At 51.3% G+C, this 17,251-nt stretch overlaps 1 protein-coding gene across 4 annotated transcripts in view; it reads right to left on the reverse strand.

The window, feature by feature from the left end:
• LOC144762309 (exportin-5-like) overlaps positions 1-17,251 on the reverse strand; it is a 949,573-nt gene that overhangs the window by 825,579 nt on the left and 106,743 nt on the right. For all 4 annotated transcript variants that reach the window (XM_078647462.1, XM_078647460.1, XM_078647463.1 and 1 more), the window contains exon 13: positions 15,185-15,313. In XM_078647462.1, the coding sequence (XP_078503588.1) occupies positions 15,185-15,313 (129 nt within the window). The remainder of the gene's footprint in view (positions 1-15,184; positions 15,314-17,251) is intronic.

The raw sequence follows: 17,251 nt of genomic DNA on the forward strand, positions 1-17,251 counted from the left end.
ATGGCTAGCAGGTCTATCTTGAGAGGGATGGCCCATCTCCATATCTCCTGCGCCAGCGTTGAAAGCGGTGCTGACTGTGTGCCCCCCTGCTTGTTGATGTAGAACATCGCAGTGGTGTTGTCTGTTTGTATCAATACCTTGTGTTTGTACAGTCTTGTTTGAAAGTCTTTCAGTGCAAGGAAGATTGTCTTCAGTTCTAGGTAATTGATGTGCTTTGCCGCATCTGTTGTCGTCCACAGTCCCCTCACCTTGAGCTCCTCCATGTGAGCGCCCCATCCCTTCAGGGATGCGTCTGTGGTGATGGTCACTGTTGGCGTTGGGGGCGTTAGAGGCTTTCCCCTTGTTATGTTCTCCATGGTCCACCATGCCATCTCCTTCTGCACTGCGTGCGTTACAACCACTAGATCCTCCCAACCGTCTGTAGCTTGTGACCATTGCTCCTGTAGCCATTCTTGAATGGGTCTCAAGTGGAGTCGTACATTTGGTACTAGGTGGATGCATGATGCCATCATGCCCATGATCTTGCTCGCAGTCCTCACTGTCCGAGCTTGTCCCTTCCGGTAGAGGCGAGTTTCCTTCACCAGCGCCCTCGCCCTCTTCTCGCTGGGGAACACCTTGCCCTGTAAGGTGTTGATCTGTGCTCCCAGGAAGATTTTGACCTGTTCCGGCTCCATTGATGATTTCTTCCAATGGATGGAGAACCCCAGGCTTATGAGCGTGCTCGTCACTGTATGTGCGTGCTGCTTGCATTTCTGGTATAAGTTTGCTTTCACCAGCCAGTCGTCCAGGTAAGGGTATACGTGTATACCTTGCCTTCGTAGGTGCGCTGCGACTGCTGCGAGGCTCTTTGTGAAAACTCTTGGTGCTGATTTTAGTCCGAAGGCCAGTGTCGTGAACTGGTAGTGGCTTTCTCCAATGGTGAACCTGAGCATGTGTTTGTGCTTTCTGTTCATTGGGATGTGCAGGTAGGCGTCTTTGATGTCTATTGTGACCATGAAGTCCCCGGTCTGCAATTGTGGGAGCACCTCTTGCAGGGAGGTCATTTTGAATTTTTGCGTTCTTATGAATTTGTTCAGGAACCGTAAGTCTAGAATGGGTCTCATTGTCTCATCTACCTTTGGTACCAGGAAGTACGTTGAGTATATTCCTGTGTTTCTTTCCTTGAAGGGTACCCGTTCTATGGCCTGCTTCCGCAGGAGTTCCTTTGCCTCCTCCTGAAGACACTGCAGCTGCTTGCTCGCTAGTGTTTTTCTTTTTGGTTTTCTGCTTGTTGGCCTCCCCTCCAACTCTATGCAGTATCCAAATTGGATAATGTTGAGGATCCATTTGTCTGATGTGATTTCTCTCAACTCTCGGAGGTAAAACCTTAATCTTCCTCCCACTGGTGTCATGTGGTCGTAGGTGTCTAGTTTGTCTTGACCCATCTGTACGTGCTGCCCCCTGGGATCTTTTTTGTGGGCGGGCACACTGAGTTTTTTGAAGTCACTTAGAGGTGGGCTGCTGCCCTCCTCTCCTATTTTGTCCCCGTCCGTTTCTCCCTCGAAAGGACTGGCCTCTTTGTTGGTACTGCCAGGACTGCTTCTGCTGACCATGCTGAGCCTGCGAGTCTGCCTGGTGCGTTTGCTGGAAAGCCTGGTGAGATGTACCTGGCTGGTTTCCGCCTCTCCCGCCGGGCCTCCGTGACGGGGTGCCCCTCTTGTTCCCTCTGAACTGCAATGCTCCCATGGATCTTGCTGTTTCGTTATCTTTTTTCAGTTGACTGAGCGTTTCATCAACTGTTGTTCCGAAAAGCGTGCTGCCGTTGAACGGTGTGTTCAGGATGCTGTGTTGCACCTCCGGTTTGAAACCTGAGATCCTGAGCCAGGCGTGCCTCCTTTCCGTGACACCCATCATCATGAGCCTGCTGGCTGTGTCTGCCTCAATCCAGGGCCGTCTTAAGGCAAGAATTAGCTGCGTTCTTACCCTCTTCAACCAGCTTTTCGGCCTTCTGCCTGGCATCCTGGGGCAGGTCCTTCACCAACTGCCCCAGCCCCTCCATGATCTGGTACATGTGCCTATTTATCAGGGCGTTGGAATTAGCCATGCGCCAGTGGGTCGCGGCATTCCGTTCGATCCTTCTGCCCACCAGATCCATCCTTTTGCTCTCCTTATCCGGTGGCGGGTCCGAGGTAGTGGGTACGTTAGCCCTCCTCCTTGCTGTGGCCGTGATAATGGAGTCTGCGGAGACCGTGCCCTGAATGTAGGCCGGGTCCTTTGTGGCATGTTTGTACTTTTTCTCAGTTCTGGGAGTTACTGCCTTGCATGTTGCGGGCTCCCTGAATGCTTGCTTCCCCTGAGCCAAGACGCTTTCGAGCATTGGAAGGAATTGGCTCCTCGTTTGTGTTGGGAGCAATGTTTCTAGAAGGAAGTCTGCTTTCTGCTTCTCTTCGTCGAGCTTAAGCTTGAAAGCTGCTGCGGCAGATTGTATCACCGAGTTGTAGGCCCCGATGTCGGCGGCGAGGGCCTCGAGGGGTAAGTGTCGACCACCTCCTCCGGGCTGTCGGTGTCGACATCGATGTAATCTACCTCCTGAAGGTCAGAGGGTGCCGACTCGGTGTCCGTCCTGCCATCATCCTCTTCCTCCCCATAGTTGTAACTATCGTAGGGATTCTCGTACTCCTCCTGGTCGTCGATCACCTCGACGTCCTGGTCTTGTTCCTCGGCGACTTCGGCGATCTCCTCTTCCTCCTCGACCGCCTCCACCACCGGTGGCTTGGTCTTGTGAGGGATCGTGAAGGCTTTCATCTTTGCGTCGAAATCTTTCTTCCGCTGCATGATGTTCTCCATTTCTGCCTCGAGGCGCCTTCTCTTCTTCTCCATCTCGGCCGCGTGTTCCGCGTCGGATGGGTCGGCCGCTCTTTTCGGCGGATGGCTCGTCGCCGTGCCTTTCGGTGTCGAAGTTTTCGACGTCGACGTCGAACCGGATTTTGGGTCTCTGGTCATCGTCGTCAGTTTTGGGTCTTTCTCCCTCAGCGTCGATCGATCCTTTTCGGGACGATTTTCGACATTTTCTGCTGATCAGCAGCTCTCGGCGCCGGGGACTCCTTCTCGGAGGATCCGCTGGGCCTGGGAGTAGTCGCGGACGCCGCCTTTTTTGGCGTCGGCGCTTTCGGGGTCTTGCCCTCGATTTTTCTAGACTCAGAGTCTCTCGGGTTCTTGGGGGCCGAAGAGTCTCCTACCTTGTCAGAAGTCTTCGTGTAATCGGTCTCTACGACCGTGTAGCTGTCGTCTTCGGCGGCAGCGTTGTCTTCTTCCTCGGAGGACATCCCCAGCTCGTAGAGTGACGGAGTCGGGGCCTTCCCCTGCAAGGCGGCGTGTGCTACCCTCTGCCTCTCTCTCACACGAAGGGTCTTCGGGGCGAAGGCAGAACAGGCGTTGCAGTCTCCGCTTTCGTGGTTCAGGGTAGGCAAAGGTTGCATACCGGGTGCTGGTCCTTCTGCGCGTACTTGTGGTGGCAGTTACGGCAGAACTTGAACGGCGTGTTGTCCATCATCGAGCGTCCAGGGTCTCTCTGGTCGCGTGTTCGTCGACGGTCGTCGAGGATCTCGATGGAAAACGCCTTATCCTTGCTGATCTTTCGTCGATGAAGTCCCCTGGAGTCTTCAGATGACTTCTCCTCGTCTTTTCTGTATTTTCTTTCTTCTTTCCCCAAAAATGTCTGGAGCCCAAACGGGAACGATCCAGACCCGACCGCGGAAAAAAAGAATCTGAAGATGGCGCCCAAGAGTGGGAGCTTCCGCAGGAAGCATGCCGACGTCACCGGAAATACACCCAAGGGGGTGTGACGCCGACGCCCACCTGGGCGAAGAAAAAACAAAAAAAAAAACAAAGAAAAGACTACGAACCTGGACCCAACCACAAGACCGCGGAATAATGCACAGCATAGTGAATCCAGAAAGATTCACGCTGCAAAACTACACTTTGTGATTTACTAGTACTTTAGTTGGGGTAGGTGGGCGCAGGAGGGAAACTGCAGTGAGGCTTACTTTTTGTTATTCTTGTTTACGTCCTGTTTCTTTCTGCTTAAATTGTTATGACTGGATATGAGAAATAGGGAAGCTTCCATATTTGGAGGATAAGAGAGTATAGTACTATCACTCCTTTATATACAGGTGCTTGAGAACTGGTTGTCACTTGATGCTTACTTATGGAAGGTCTGGGAACTCAGTAGAAGTCAGGACCACTGGAATTATGCGACTCTACAGCAGCAGAGTTTTTAGAATAATTATAGATGTGCCGCATTCGCCACAATCTATAATTTGCTGCATGATCTGGACTTGTCACCTTTCTGTTGCTTATTGATACAGTTAAGTGTTAAACTGGTACTAATGAGGTGCAACCAATGCCTGTTGGACTTGGGCCTTGTGGCAGGTTCACCCCTGAACTTTTTGCCTTGAAGTATAGTGATTTCTGGTCTTTGCGCACTTTGACACTGTGGCGCAGTGTAAAGTGCGTGCGCTCCCTGAGTGCGTGTGTAAGATAGGCCTGCCCTCCCATAGGAATGCATGGGGAATGTATGTGTCCCTGGTTGTTCCTGATGCGTGGGGAGTGCAGGCTCGAGTTTGGTATGTGTGAACTCGTGGGAGTGAATGCTGCGCAACGGTATGTGCAGCTTGTATGTGTCTAGTGGGGAAGTGCCATTCCTAGACATGGCTGTACGTGTGCTGTGAGGGTGCTGGAGCGTGATTGGCTGGAGCTGGCTGGCATGCCAGGCTCCAGGAAGTCTGGATGGGTCTGCCCGGTGGTGAGTGGGAGATTAGCATGCTGATGGCTGGGGAGGAGTGTACCTGTGTCCTGAATGAGGCTGGGTTTTCCCCTGACAATGCTGGCTCCGCCCCCCTGTGGTGTGACTGATGACCCTAGCCCTTCCAGTGAATAGAGAGGGTGGTTGAGCCCATCAACAGTGCTCACAGACCAGCTGCGACTGGTTCTGCCCCCACCCTGCCCAAAGAACAAAGGATTTACTAGTATAAAAATGGGGCTGTGTCCCCTCAGAATCTGTTCTCTTCCAGGATCCTGAGGGGGCTGCTGCTGGTGGGGCCCAGGAGGGACCGCCATGGGGGCTGTCTCCTGCCCTGTGCGCTGGCCCCTGGGCCCTGCATGCCCCTCCTGATGCCCAGGACCTTCTGCTGTGCCTTTGTCCTTGCCCCAGGGCTGTGGCTGCCCCTAACGCTTGAGAGCGCTGTAATTGCCCTCTAGCGCTGGCAGCGCTTTGTTTTCCCATATAGCGCTAAGAGCGCTTTTTCTGCCTTTTAGCGCTGGGAGCGCTTTGCCTGCCCTAGCGAGTGCCCACCTCGCTTATTGGTAATTAATTTGCCCCCTGGCAGGTGCCCACCCCGCCAGGGACCTTTCCGCTATCTCCGCGGCCCGATCGAGTGCCCACCTCGATTCATTTTGTATTTTGAAGTCGCCGGTGCCCACCCGGCATTGCCCCTCGAGATCACCGCCGCAGCCCAGGAGTGTGTGCAGCCCCCTTCGGGCCGCCGCGCTGCCTGCGACGACCCAGAAGTGCTGGGCCGGCCGGCCAATCCCTGCGCGGCCCGGGAGAGGCGAACCGGAAGTCCCGCCCCCGCAGCCGAGCAGCGAAGAGAGAAGCAGCCGGCCATGTCCACGAGGCTCCCGTGAGGAGTGGAGAGCCCCGCGCTGCCCAGAGGAGGAGCCCCCGCTACAGAGAGCCGGTACGGTGGGGGGCTCCCTGTGGTGTGTGCCCTTCGAGGCACAAAGCCTTTCTGCATTCGTGAGCCGCCCCGTCTGTCAGGGGCCAGCTCCAACGATGGGGCTGTAATTGTGCTAGCCAACCCTGCGAGGTGCCAGTGAGGGCACCGTGCCTTTCCCCAAGCGGCCCCGACCTGCAGGGGGCCGCTCCAACGTGCCCAGATTGCCTTAAAGGTCCCGTGGGGACTCGTGAACATTCACAGAGCCAGCGAGCTCCAACGTGGGGGTGCCATTGTCCTCAGAGCCTAGAGGGCTCCAAAAGTGCGCAATGGGTATTTCCAGAGCCGGTGGGCTCCAACCAGTTGGCGCAGTTTTGCCAAAGGGCCAGTGACGGCCCCGGGCCGCAGTTATGAGTCACAGCTGCCCAGCAGTAAGTAGGCAGCTGCACCATTTTAGGAGGGACATGTTCTGGACTTAGGAGTGAGTCGCACTCCTTCATCCCTGTGAGAAGTTGGCCTGATATATAGTGCTCACTATTCTAGTGATCACTTTGTATCATACCAAACAACCCTTATTGATGATTGGTTGTAAGTCAACCTGATAGACCAGCTATCCTAGTAGCATGGACAAGAGCAGTCTTTAGGCTAAACTCTAGAGGGCGTGTTAAGCCAGCTGTTTTACCATCACATTTACCCCTTGAACACCAAGTGAAAGGACACCACACAAGTTGTTATGAAAATAAAGTATATTTATTTATAACAAGACTACCCTGAACTCTTTATGAGTCAGGGAGCTAAGCACAACACAAAACTCTTAAGAAAATACTTTAAGTTGCACAATTTACACAAATGCCCGAGGGGCACGAAAAACCATATACTACAAAAGTGGAATGCGAAATACTAGCAGGTAAGTAACAAGATCCAGAGGCTTCAGGATCGCTAGTACTACACTACTGAACCTTCAGATTACAAGCAAGAGGCCTAGGGAGATCGGGTGCAGAGTGTGCACTCTCACGCGGGATGCGGGACAAAGTCTATGGATGCTAGATTTCGTAAAGTTACAGTTATCGGACGAATCCGACTAGTTAGGCTGAAAACGAAAAAGGATCTGGACACTTGGATAGTGAACCTACGTTGGAGCACCGAAATGCTCGAGTTACCTAGCCCAGGGGCTGCGGCTGCATAGGGTTCAAAAGACGTCGGGAATCCTCGTTACAGTCTATGGAGCCTGAAAGAAGAAGTTGCTGGCAGGCGACCAGTGATGACGTTCGATGGGATCCAAGCCTGGATCGGATTTGAAGATGACCTGAAAGCAGAGGGGACTCAGTTCTTGATCACTAGCCAGTGATCAGATGGGCACCAGGATGGCACCGGATGAAGTCACCTCGACCAGGTGAGTGGGCGACGCTGGGCTCTGCAGTCTCTCGGACCAGGAGGCGTTGTCGGCGACCAGGATGGAGGGGCGAGCTGTCCCACGAAGGTGTCTGCTGTCGGCGCTGCTGAAACCAGGATTGGAGCAACAAGCCTTGGCAAAGGCAAGCCCACGCAGTGGACTCAAGATGGCGTCTGGAGTGGACCAGGAGGGTCCGGGGTGCTCCTCTGTTGGAGGGGAGCTAGGGCCAGTCTGGAGCAACCAGACCAGCGATGGAAGTGTCGTGGTTCGTCGTCAGGAGGGCCACAAGCCAGCAGGCAAGTAGCCGGACAACGCGGTGAGCAGCAAAGAGCAGAAGGGCCCCACGCAGATCTCGTGGATGCTGGGAGGCTGGACTTCGGTGCTGGAGCTGCTCAGGGTTAGGGCTTCTCAAACCCCAAAGCACTCATTCGAGGATCCCTCGGCGGTCGTGCTGGATAAGCGTCGTGCAGGTTCTGAAGATGGGCGGTCCCCCAGGTCTCGTCACACCCACAAATCTCAGCTGAGCTGTAGAGGCAGGTAGAGGTCAGAGATGGCGGGGAATCCGGGTCTCGTCGAGCTGGGCAGTCTTGATCCGGAGGATGGACGTGCAGCAAACCGCAAGCGCTTAGGTGGTGCCTGCTGGTGCAGGGTGGCTACTCCTTAGCCACAAGGGAGAGTCTTCAGAAAGGTTCAAGAGTTCTTTCGTGGAAAGTCATCAAGATTCAGAATTATCTAATTTGGGAAGGGGGCCTACTCCTACCTTTATTCTCAAAAAGGGGGCTGGCTGGCACGCGACTAGGTCCTGCCCATGGGTGGGACCAGGAGGGGGGTGGTTACACCCCTGTCCTTTGTCCGGTCTCTCCCCAGCTCCGGGGCTGGTGGGCCCCTGGAACTGGTTTGAGCCGGCATATGCACAGTGAGCACCGGGGTGCCACTTGCAGTCACCTTCCTCTTAGCCCTGCCTACCTGGGATACACAAAATCCTGTCTGGGATGGTGCTGGCACCGCCCCTGACAGGAAACCCTTTGTCCATGCCTCCGTTGCTGGAAGGACTCCCAGCAGCAGGAGGGCAGACATGTGTCTCGGTGGCAGCATCCATTTTGTGGAGCTGAGGCTGTGTTGAACTTTAACCGGGGTTACAGCTACCAACATGTCTTCTCCCTCTAGAGGGGTGGAATGCTACCCCCGTCGCCAGAACTGGCGAGGGGGTAGTATTCCAAAGCGTATGACACCTTACACGACATGTTTAGATAATGTCAGACCCAAGTTACCATAACCGCGAGGATTATAAGGCACTTAAGAGTATATGGTCTGACGCTATCATGGAAACGGCTAAGGGATAGATCCCGAAAGCCGCAGACAGGCTCAGCTCATGCCAGAGCACCATCTCACACGATTCCAAGCACTCTGCCTCCAGGATTGTTAAGGCCTGCCATAGGAGTGACTGATAGGAGATCTGTGTGCCCATTTGAGGTTTAGATATAGGTATACTATATCTAAAGCAAAGGGTGATTACACCACCTTGCTCCCAGCTGTCAAGCAGCCAGTTGTGTCTGTTTAGTTAGTCAGTCCAGGGGTGGCATAATACATGCTGCAGCCCCTGGTAGGCCCTGTGTGCACCTATGCCCTGGGTACCTAAGGTACACTGTACAGGGGCTGATAAGGTGACTCAGTATCCAATTAGATATGTACCTAGGGTACATGGAATCTATTTTAACAGAGAGAGCAGTGGGCCTGGGGTCCTGAATAGCAGGGCCCCAGGTCAAAAAAGTCAGAAAACCAGCAAAACACCAGGCAAAAAGTTGGGGGCAACCATAGTCAGGTATCCACCTTCCTACACAACCCCCCCGCCCCCAACGAAAGGAGATAAGGCTATCCTTGACCAGGTAAGCCTATATTGCCCGAGTGGCCATATGAGGTGGTATATGCACTGGCATGGTTACCCCCTATCTCATGGTCCACTAAGCAATCCCTCACCCTAAGGATATCTGAGGGTCTCCACCATAGGGAATCTCTACCTGTGGTGTGTTTTGGCAAAGTAAAAGGCTGGTGCTGGGATGGAGTACTGAAGTGAGACTCCACTAATGTTGGGCTCAACTTCCTCCAATCACCATCTACCATGTGTGCCTTTCTTTCCAGGACTGAGTTGCTGTGAGCTCTCAGGGTCAACCTCTGGCTACCTAAAGCTGGAGGCTGGGTCCCTCTGTTTGGCTTACTGGAGGGACAGGTCAGGTCTGGGGCCCTCAGGTCCCAAGTTTGGCTGTGCCCAACAGTGTCCATCTGGGGGGAGGTCCCTAGCTAATTTTAAGGGGGATCCCTCAGGAGTTTGTTTTATTTTCACTTGGCTAGGACTACTAGCTTCAGTGCCCTTAATCTGCTGATTGGGGAATTCTTTTGGACAGGGGGCCCTTTGGGGTCCAACACTGGCCTCCCTGACCTCTACAGCCCTGGGCTGACTAGGCAGGGTAGAGAGGGGCAGGTTACCTGCTCCAGACTGGGTCCCACCTTGGAAGGGTCCACTGACATCAGGGGTTCTGCCAGGCTAGGCCTGACTACCTCTGGGGCAGTTTCTTCACAAGGGGTCAGATCAGTTCCCTGAGGAGGCGGATCCTTTCCTAAAGTCTGGTGGGAGGAAGATTTCTCTTCCTCCTCAATGCTCTGTCTGAGTGGAGTGATCCATAGTTTCAGGCTTCACAACACTATTATCTGTCTGAGTTTGAGCTGTGGCCATCACAACTCTCCCAACCTTTTCAGGAGGGGACTCAGTTTGGGTATGGGCTGTTACCATCACAGCCTTGCCAACCTGTTCTGGGAAGGAATTTGTCTGAGATTGGGCTGTGACTGGCACAGCCCTCCTGACCTGTTCAGGGAGGACATCTTGGACTGGGGCTGTGGCTATCACTGCCCCACTAACCTTACCATGGAGGTTTACCATTTTGAAATGGGTTTCTTGCTCTACCTCAGCCCAGGCTGAGATCTCTAAATCATTCCCCAGTAGGCAATCTACAGGCAAGTTTGATGACACTGCCACTCTCTTGGGGCCAGTGACACTTCCCCAGCTGAGATTTACCACTGCCATGGGATGATCTCTCTGCACTCCATCAATATTGGTCACCTGGTATGTGGCTCCAGGTAAAAGTTGCCTTGAGGGGACTAGGCTCTCAGTCACCATGGTGATGCTAGCCCCTGTATCTCTATAGGCCTCAACTTTTATACCATTGATGAGGGGCTCCTGTCTGTACTTGCTCAAAGTGTTGGGACAAGCAGTGAAGTTGGCAAACCCCATGCCATTTTCAAAGACAAGAGTATCTAAGTCAGGGGACCTGGTTAGGCCAGAGTCCCCAGGAACTCCCAAAGTAAATGCACCCATATTCTTGGGGGCACTCCCACCACCTGGGGGATTACTACTAGTAGTAACAGGTGGCTTGGAAGTGTTACTTGAGGGTATGTTTTCCTTATTGGGGTTCTTTGGGCAACTGATGTCAGTTTTCCAATGACCCACCTGCTTGCAGGTTTGGCAATAAGGTTTCTTTTGGGTATTGGTATCTATTGTGCCTTCCCTGACAAATTGCTGGGACTTGTCTGATCTCCCTGGGCCACTGGGGCCTCGCTGAAGTGTGCCTCGCTCACTCCCCTCGGCAGCTCGTGCCAGCCGCCCGTCCAAGCCTCGAGCTGCGCCGCTCTCCCCTGAGCCGCGCCGCTTCGCTGGGCCGCCCGCATCCTGCCTCCCCCTCCTCTTCTGAGCCGCACACATTGGTCGCCCCAGAGAAACGCTTGTAGCTAGCCGGTCGCCCGCTAAAGCCTACTAAGGAGATCACTCGCATTATCCTGCGCAACCAGGACGGAAGGTACCGTCCGATAGGCTCCAAGTTCTAGGCCTACAAGTATTGTATTGCTAGTTCTAAAAGTGCTGATTCCTGACAGTGGTCCAGGTGGCCCTGTCTTGTACATATCCCCTGTAAATTCTGCCCGTGCCTCTGGCACATTGTAAAGTGTGTGTTTTTATCTAATGTGTTTTGGTGTAATACAAAGGCTATTTTTATATAACCTTGTGTGGAGTTTCCTTTGTGGTGGGCCTTTGGGTGTTGTTGCTGGGGTGCGTGTGCAAATACTTAACTCACATCGCCTCCAAGTTTAGCCTTGCTACTCGCGCCACGTTACCTAGAGGGTGAGCAGGGGTTATCTTGGCGTGTAACTCCCTTGCCCTGACTTGGGAGTGGTGGTCTCTGACTGACTTTGGCGAAAGCTCTGGCCAGCCAGGGATCCCATTTCCAACAATGCCCAGACAGTGTTACCAAGTTTAAACATGACAAAATAATTAAGTAATACTATCACAAAATGTGAAGCATTATGCTGCAAAGTTTGCCTTTTCTTGCTGCATAATTTACTCAAACCAGCCTCCTAATTCCAGTGGCCATGGTATAAGTTTGTGCGGGGTCTGAAAAACCTGGCAAAACGTAACCGGGTATTATACGCAAACATCTGGAGGACCAGAATAGCAGTGGTGCTTCTGCAGTAGACTCACTTGTGGGGAAGACTGCCCAAAGAAAAGATGCCAGGGGTAGGTCCTACTCGGGGCATGCTTGAGGAGCCCTGATATTGGTGGGCCCTGGATCCCATTTAAACCTACATGGGTGTGCCTGGATTCAGAGGGGGCGATATATCATCCCAGAGGTTACCCTAGACATACATGATCGCTGTCTTATAAAGGTCTATGCACCCAACACTGACAATGGAGCCTTTTTTTGGTTCGGTGCTGAAAGCGGTGCAGATCTCCCCAGCGGCGGCAGTCATCTTGGGGGGTGATCGTAACTGCGTGCTAGTTGACCAATTAGATAGATCTCAAACCCCCTCCCGACAGGGTACTAAGCCCCATGTGACCAAAGCCCTTCTGCAGGTGCAGTCTAGACTTAGGACATCTGGCACAAGAGCCATCCACAAATACACTCCTATTATTGTTACACTCCAGCAACGAGCACATACAGGCGCTTGGACTTTTTTTTTTCACAGCTGCTGCCCAGAAGGTGGTGGGCGTGCATTATCTGGTCCGATATGGCTCGGATCACTACTTCTAACATATTCACTGCAACAACATACACCGAAGGTGCCACTATGGAGGCTTAATGCGGATGCATTGACCGATCCAATCTTCAGGAATACATTGCTGGAGGCATTGACACAATACCTCAAAAACAACAACAGGAAGACTGCAGGAAGCAGGGCCACACAATGGGACGCCATGAAGGTGGACATTCGAGGGGTGTTTCCGACGACCACAGCATACGCCGTACCCTGGAGGGAGACTTGCTTAAACAGAAAACTCAACTAGGGAAGTTGGGGAAAACACTTCACAAACCCGGCAGCTTTAAAAGACTGGGACAGACTGAGCCACAGGGTGTGCGAACTGTGGGACCAACTTGAAAAAAATAACAGGAATGCGGGCAGGAGGCACTGGTATTTAGAGGGTGACAAGACAGGACGCTCATTGGCCACCTGATAAAATCTGAGACTGTAAAGCGCCCTATCCTAGTGGAAGAGGTGTGGTGCAGCGGCCAGTGTGCCTAACTCCGGACCAAGGGGTTCACAGTTCGATCCCCTGCACCGGCGGCAGGTTAGCCCAGCACCATGCGACTCTGGGGGAATAGCTCGCTTAATCTTCCCGACGGCCCCCAGCGCCGGGACACCTCTACAGAGGTAGCTGTGCGCTTTACAAAAGCTGGTATTTCACTTAATTTCATTTTATTCTAGTGATCAGAGATTGATGGGGATGAGCAGTCCATACACAGCAGACAATAAATGACATTGTCGCTGACTATCTGCGAAAGGTGCACACTGCACCACAGTGTGCTGAGCGGGCTTGTGAGCGGTCTGCTTACTTGGCAGGGCTGTTGCTGCCATGTCTCAGCTGAGAGGATCGTTAAGCAGGCAGGAATTGCTGTGCAGTGAAAGTATTAAAACCTGTCAAATCGCTGAGTGGCAAAGGTCTTCCCAATGAGTTCTACAAGCAGTCCACAGAAACCCTGATAGATAACTTATTGGCCTCTTTGATGCGGACATTCCATGTCGGTAGGTCTGTCTTGGCGGTGTTGGTGACTGGGGTGGACACTGAACACGCCTTGGCTGCTGCGAGGGGTCCAGTACGCTGGGTGTTGGTGCAGAGTGACTCCTAGGGGGTCCAGGCGTCTTCCAACTTGGTAGGGGGACAGATCCAACCTCCTGAAACACAGTGAGATACTCCTGGGTAGCTGCTGCGTTGGTGGACCCAGTGGTAAGCAGATAGGTGAACCGGACATTGTGGTCGGTGGCTGCAGGGAAGTGGCATCTCCACTTCAATGGCGATGCTGGCTGGTTGGCTAAGTGCTGGCAGCCCTCCAAGGCTCTGGGAGGATGTCTAGCTGCAGAACAAGTCAGGTCTTTGCTACTGTTGGAACAGGAGCAGACAAGCAGGGTTTGACGCAAAGTCCACAGCTAGTCCACATCTCGCCAACTTCGGGTCTTCTTTCTCCTTCTTTCAGGCAGTAGAATCTAAGTTCCTGGTGTCAGAGGTCCACCTAAATATTCAATTTAACGGCATTAAGGGGAGTGTAAGGTAGTAGCCACAGGGCTATCTACCCCTAAGGGCACTACACCCCTATATGACCACTCCGTGTGGGGAGTGGGCATAACCCTGTCCCAGGGTTCTTAATTCCACAACAAAACAAGATGGTGGAACCCTTTTTTGTGGAGCACATCAGGCAGCCCACCGGTGGGGTGTGACTAGCCTAGTGGTTCAAAGCAAATTTCCTGCCTGTCCTGGTGCCAAAGGGGCAGCGGGTGGCATCTCCCAGGTCTAGGGGAAGCTGGGGTTGCATATCAAAGGCAGTATGCAGATTCACTAGCCATCCTGCTGGAGGAGGTGATAACACTTTCTCTGGTGCAGGCACAATTTCCCCACCTCAGAAAGCGCCAGCTCTCACCTACAGCATGTCAGATACTCTTCTGTGGTGGCAGGCTAGTTGATACCAGTCAGCAATAGACTAGAGAACTAGCAGGTTTTCACCTCTAAGGTGCCCTCTGGGAGCATGTCATAATAAATCCGACACTGAAATCAGGGTAGATTTATTAAGACGAGGCATTGGATAGCACACATCCTAGGTTTCAGGAAAGGCATTATAAAACTGGTTAACACGTAATGGCCACTGCCCAGTACATCCCATAGGATTGTTTCCCTGCTTACCTGCCATATCTAGTAATAGAACTAGACTTCACTGGGGCCTAGCTGCTCATGCAGTTATGTCCTTGCATATGATATAATGCACCCTGCCTTAGGGCTCTTAAGGCCTGCTGTATTGATGACTTACATTTATTACAAGCAGTGTACTTTGGCCTTGCCCACAGGGAGTGGGCAAGGTTGTGTTTTCAGAAGGGCTTGAACCCTTTCATGCATCCTGCAATGGCAGCAGGCATGCAGTTTTTGTGTGGGTCCTTTAGGGTAGCATAATACATGCTGCAGCCCTTAGGGACCCTCTTTAGTACCCATATCTGGGGAACCATTTATCAGGGACTTAAAGGGGTGTTAAAGTCCATGCCAATATTTGGTTACATTTAGACAATTCCTTTTTAGAGCAAAAGAACACTGGCACTGGTTAGAAAGCTTCAGTGTACTGAAAGAGTCGAAAAATCGCTATCTAGTGGTTCAACGGGGGCTGGGTGGAGGGGGGAGAGTGTAACATCTGCAAAGAATCTCAGCCTACTACAATTACGTGTGCTAATACCTCAAGGGGCATCCCACAACTTCATAGAGAACAGCATGGCAAAGGGGAAGCAAATCTGTAATTTAGTTTAAATTAGTGGTAGGGTGATGGTTAGCCAATACTTTTAATAAAGTTTTTATTTAAGTTTCAGTAGATTTTTTTCAAATGTAATTTCTTACAACGGTAAGGGTGCATTATCATTAGGGAAGAACGAGGGTGCCACAGTAAAGATCAATTCACTGCTACGAAGAGGTCAAAGTGATGGTGGATAAGTAATTCTATGGGATGTAATGGTGGCTATCCTTACGACATCCAATTGCATAAGCGGAAAACATCATTTAAAAAAAATCTAAAATATAACTCACAGCTCACTGGTCCAGTATCGATAGGAGCTAAAAGCTGGTACTTGAGCCATTCTCCGGCCATTTGGAAACCAGTCCTTGGATCAAGTCGGCATGCCATCCTCAAAACCTCACCCTGCTGGGCACGGTAAGCTGAAACGAAATTTAAAACCCTGTTTTTAAAAGAAGAATTTTTAATCTGGAAAAGAAAAAAGAGTAATAAGCTGGAATTAACGGTGATTTATCTGTAACTAGTTAAATGTACTGAGGAAAAATAAAAGATTCGGGTCAAGGTACTATAGACTTATTGGCTGCTTAGCGCACTGGTTTCTATTCTCTGTAACAGAGGCAAGACAAAACTAGAATTAAAATGAAAAAAATCAAACCGGGGAAGGAAATAAACTTGCGGTCCATTACCAGGTGTTGTTAAGCAAGGTTGGAAAATTAGGTTTTATACTAGCAACAAGCACATTTTGCCATGAATAAAATTAAGCAGGTTGAAGGCTAGTAGTTCATGAAAATGTATGTCAACAATGAATAGGAAAGTGTAGAAAGCTGGCTCTGTATATAAGGTATGGCACTTGGTGGTTATACCGTGCACAGAGTCCAGAGACTCCCCAGAAGGGCACAGGGCTCAAAATAAAAACAAAATGCTCTATTAGTGGTAGTGTGGGCGAGCAGCCTTAGGCCTAACACATAGGAGTGTAAGACATTTATTGCACCCACATAGACCAATAAGGGACACAAGACTCAAAAAAGAGATTCACACCAATTTTAGAAAAATAAGCTTTGTTCAGGTTTTACGTTAAGACCAAGATCTTCGCAAGCAAGTACGTTTTTCCAGAAAAATACTTTAGTCTTTTAAAAGTCGACACAAACAGTTCAATCTTATCCTATTGAGGAAAACAACAATTCGGTTTTATGGGTAAGTATGAATATGCTACTTACCAGTATGCATCTGTTCTTGGCATGTAGGGCTGCTAACATTCATATCTTAGCATTAGATCGCCGCCTAGTGTTGGGTCCGGATGATCGCACATTGTTGTCCTGGAAGAGTCTTCGAAGTATCCTGAGATAGGTGGCTCCTCCCCTGGACTACAGTGCGCATGGGCATCGGCTCCATCCCCAGATTGTTTTTCGCCATTGTGGCAGAAGATGGAGTGAAAAGTGTAAAGGATGTCCATGCTAATGATTGAATACAATAGTATATCTGCAGCTGCGACAGGCACCGGGGAGGAGGGTGGGCGATATGAATGTTAGCAGCCCTACATGCCAAGAACAGATGCATACTGGTAAGTAGCATATTCAGTTCGAGGCATGTGGGCTGCTAAATTCATATCTTAGCATAGAATACATAGCAGTCCCTCCATCAGCGGCGTTTGCCTGTGCCAGCTGCAGAAACCTGAACAAGTGTTTTGAGAACAGCCTGTCCTACAGCAGCTTGCTGCTTGGAATGCACATCAACACAGTAGTGTTTTGTAAAGGTATGTGGTGTAACCCACGTGGCTGCTCTGCAAATGTCCTCTAAAGGAATATTCCCCAGGAAAGCCATGGATGCCCCCAATTTGCGCGTGGAGTGCGCCTTTGGGGGTATTGTTAAAGTGCGCTTGGCCTTTTGATAACAGATTTGGATGCACTTAACAATCCACCTGGCTATTCCTGCCTTGGAAATAGGGTTGCCTTTGTGTTGTGGTGCGAAGGCAACAAAAAGTTGTTTTGTCTTTCTAAAGGGTTGTGTCCTGTCTATGTAGTACATCAGCGCCCTCCGTACATCTAAGGTATGGAGCATTCTTTCCGCCACCGTTTGTGGGTTTTGAAAGAATGCAGGCAAGTCAATAGTTTGGTTGAGATGGAACTGTGACACCACCTTCGGAAGGAATTTGGGGTTAGTGCGTAGCACTACCCTATTTGGATGAATCTGAATGAATGGCTCTTGGATTGTGAGCGCTTGTAGCTCACTAACCCTCCTCAGTGACATAATAGCTATTAGGAAAGCTACTTTCCACGTTAGGAACTGGAGTTCACACGAGTGCAGTGGCTCGAAAGGTGGTCCCATCAGTCTGGTGAGTACCACATTGAGGTTCCACACCG

This window comes from Lissotriton helveticus, chromosome 6 (genome assembly GCF_964261635.1).
Source record: "Lissotriton helveticus chromosome 6, aLisHel1.1, whole genome shotgun sequence".
NCBI classification, from domain to species: domain Eukaryota; kingdom Metazoa; phylum Chordata; class Amphibia; order Caudata; family Salamandridae; genus Lissotriton; species Lissotriton helveticus.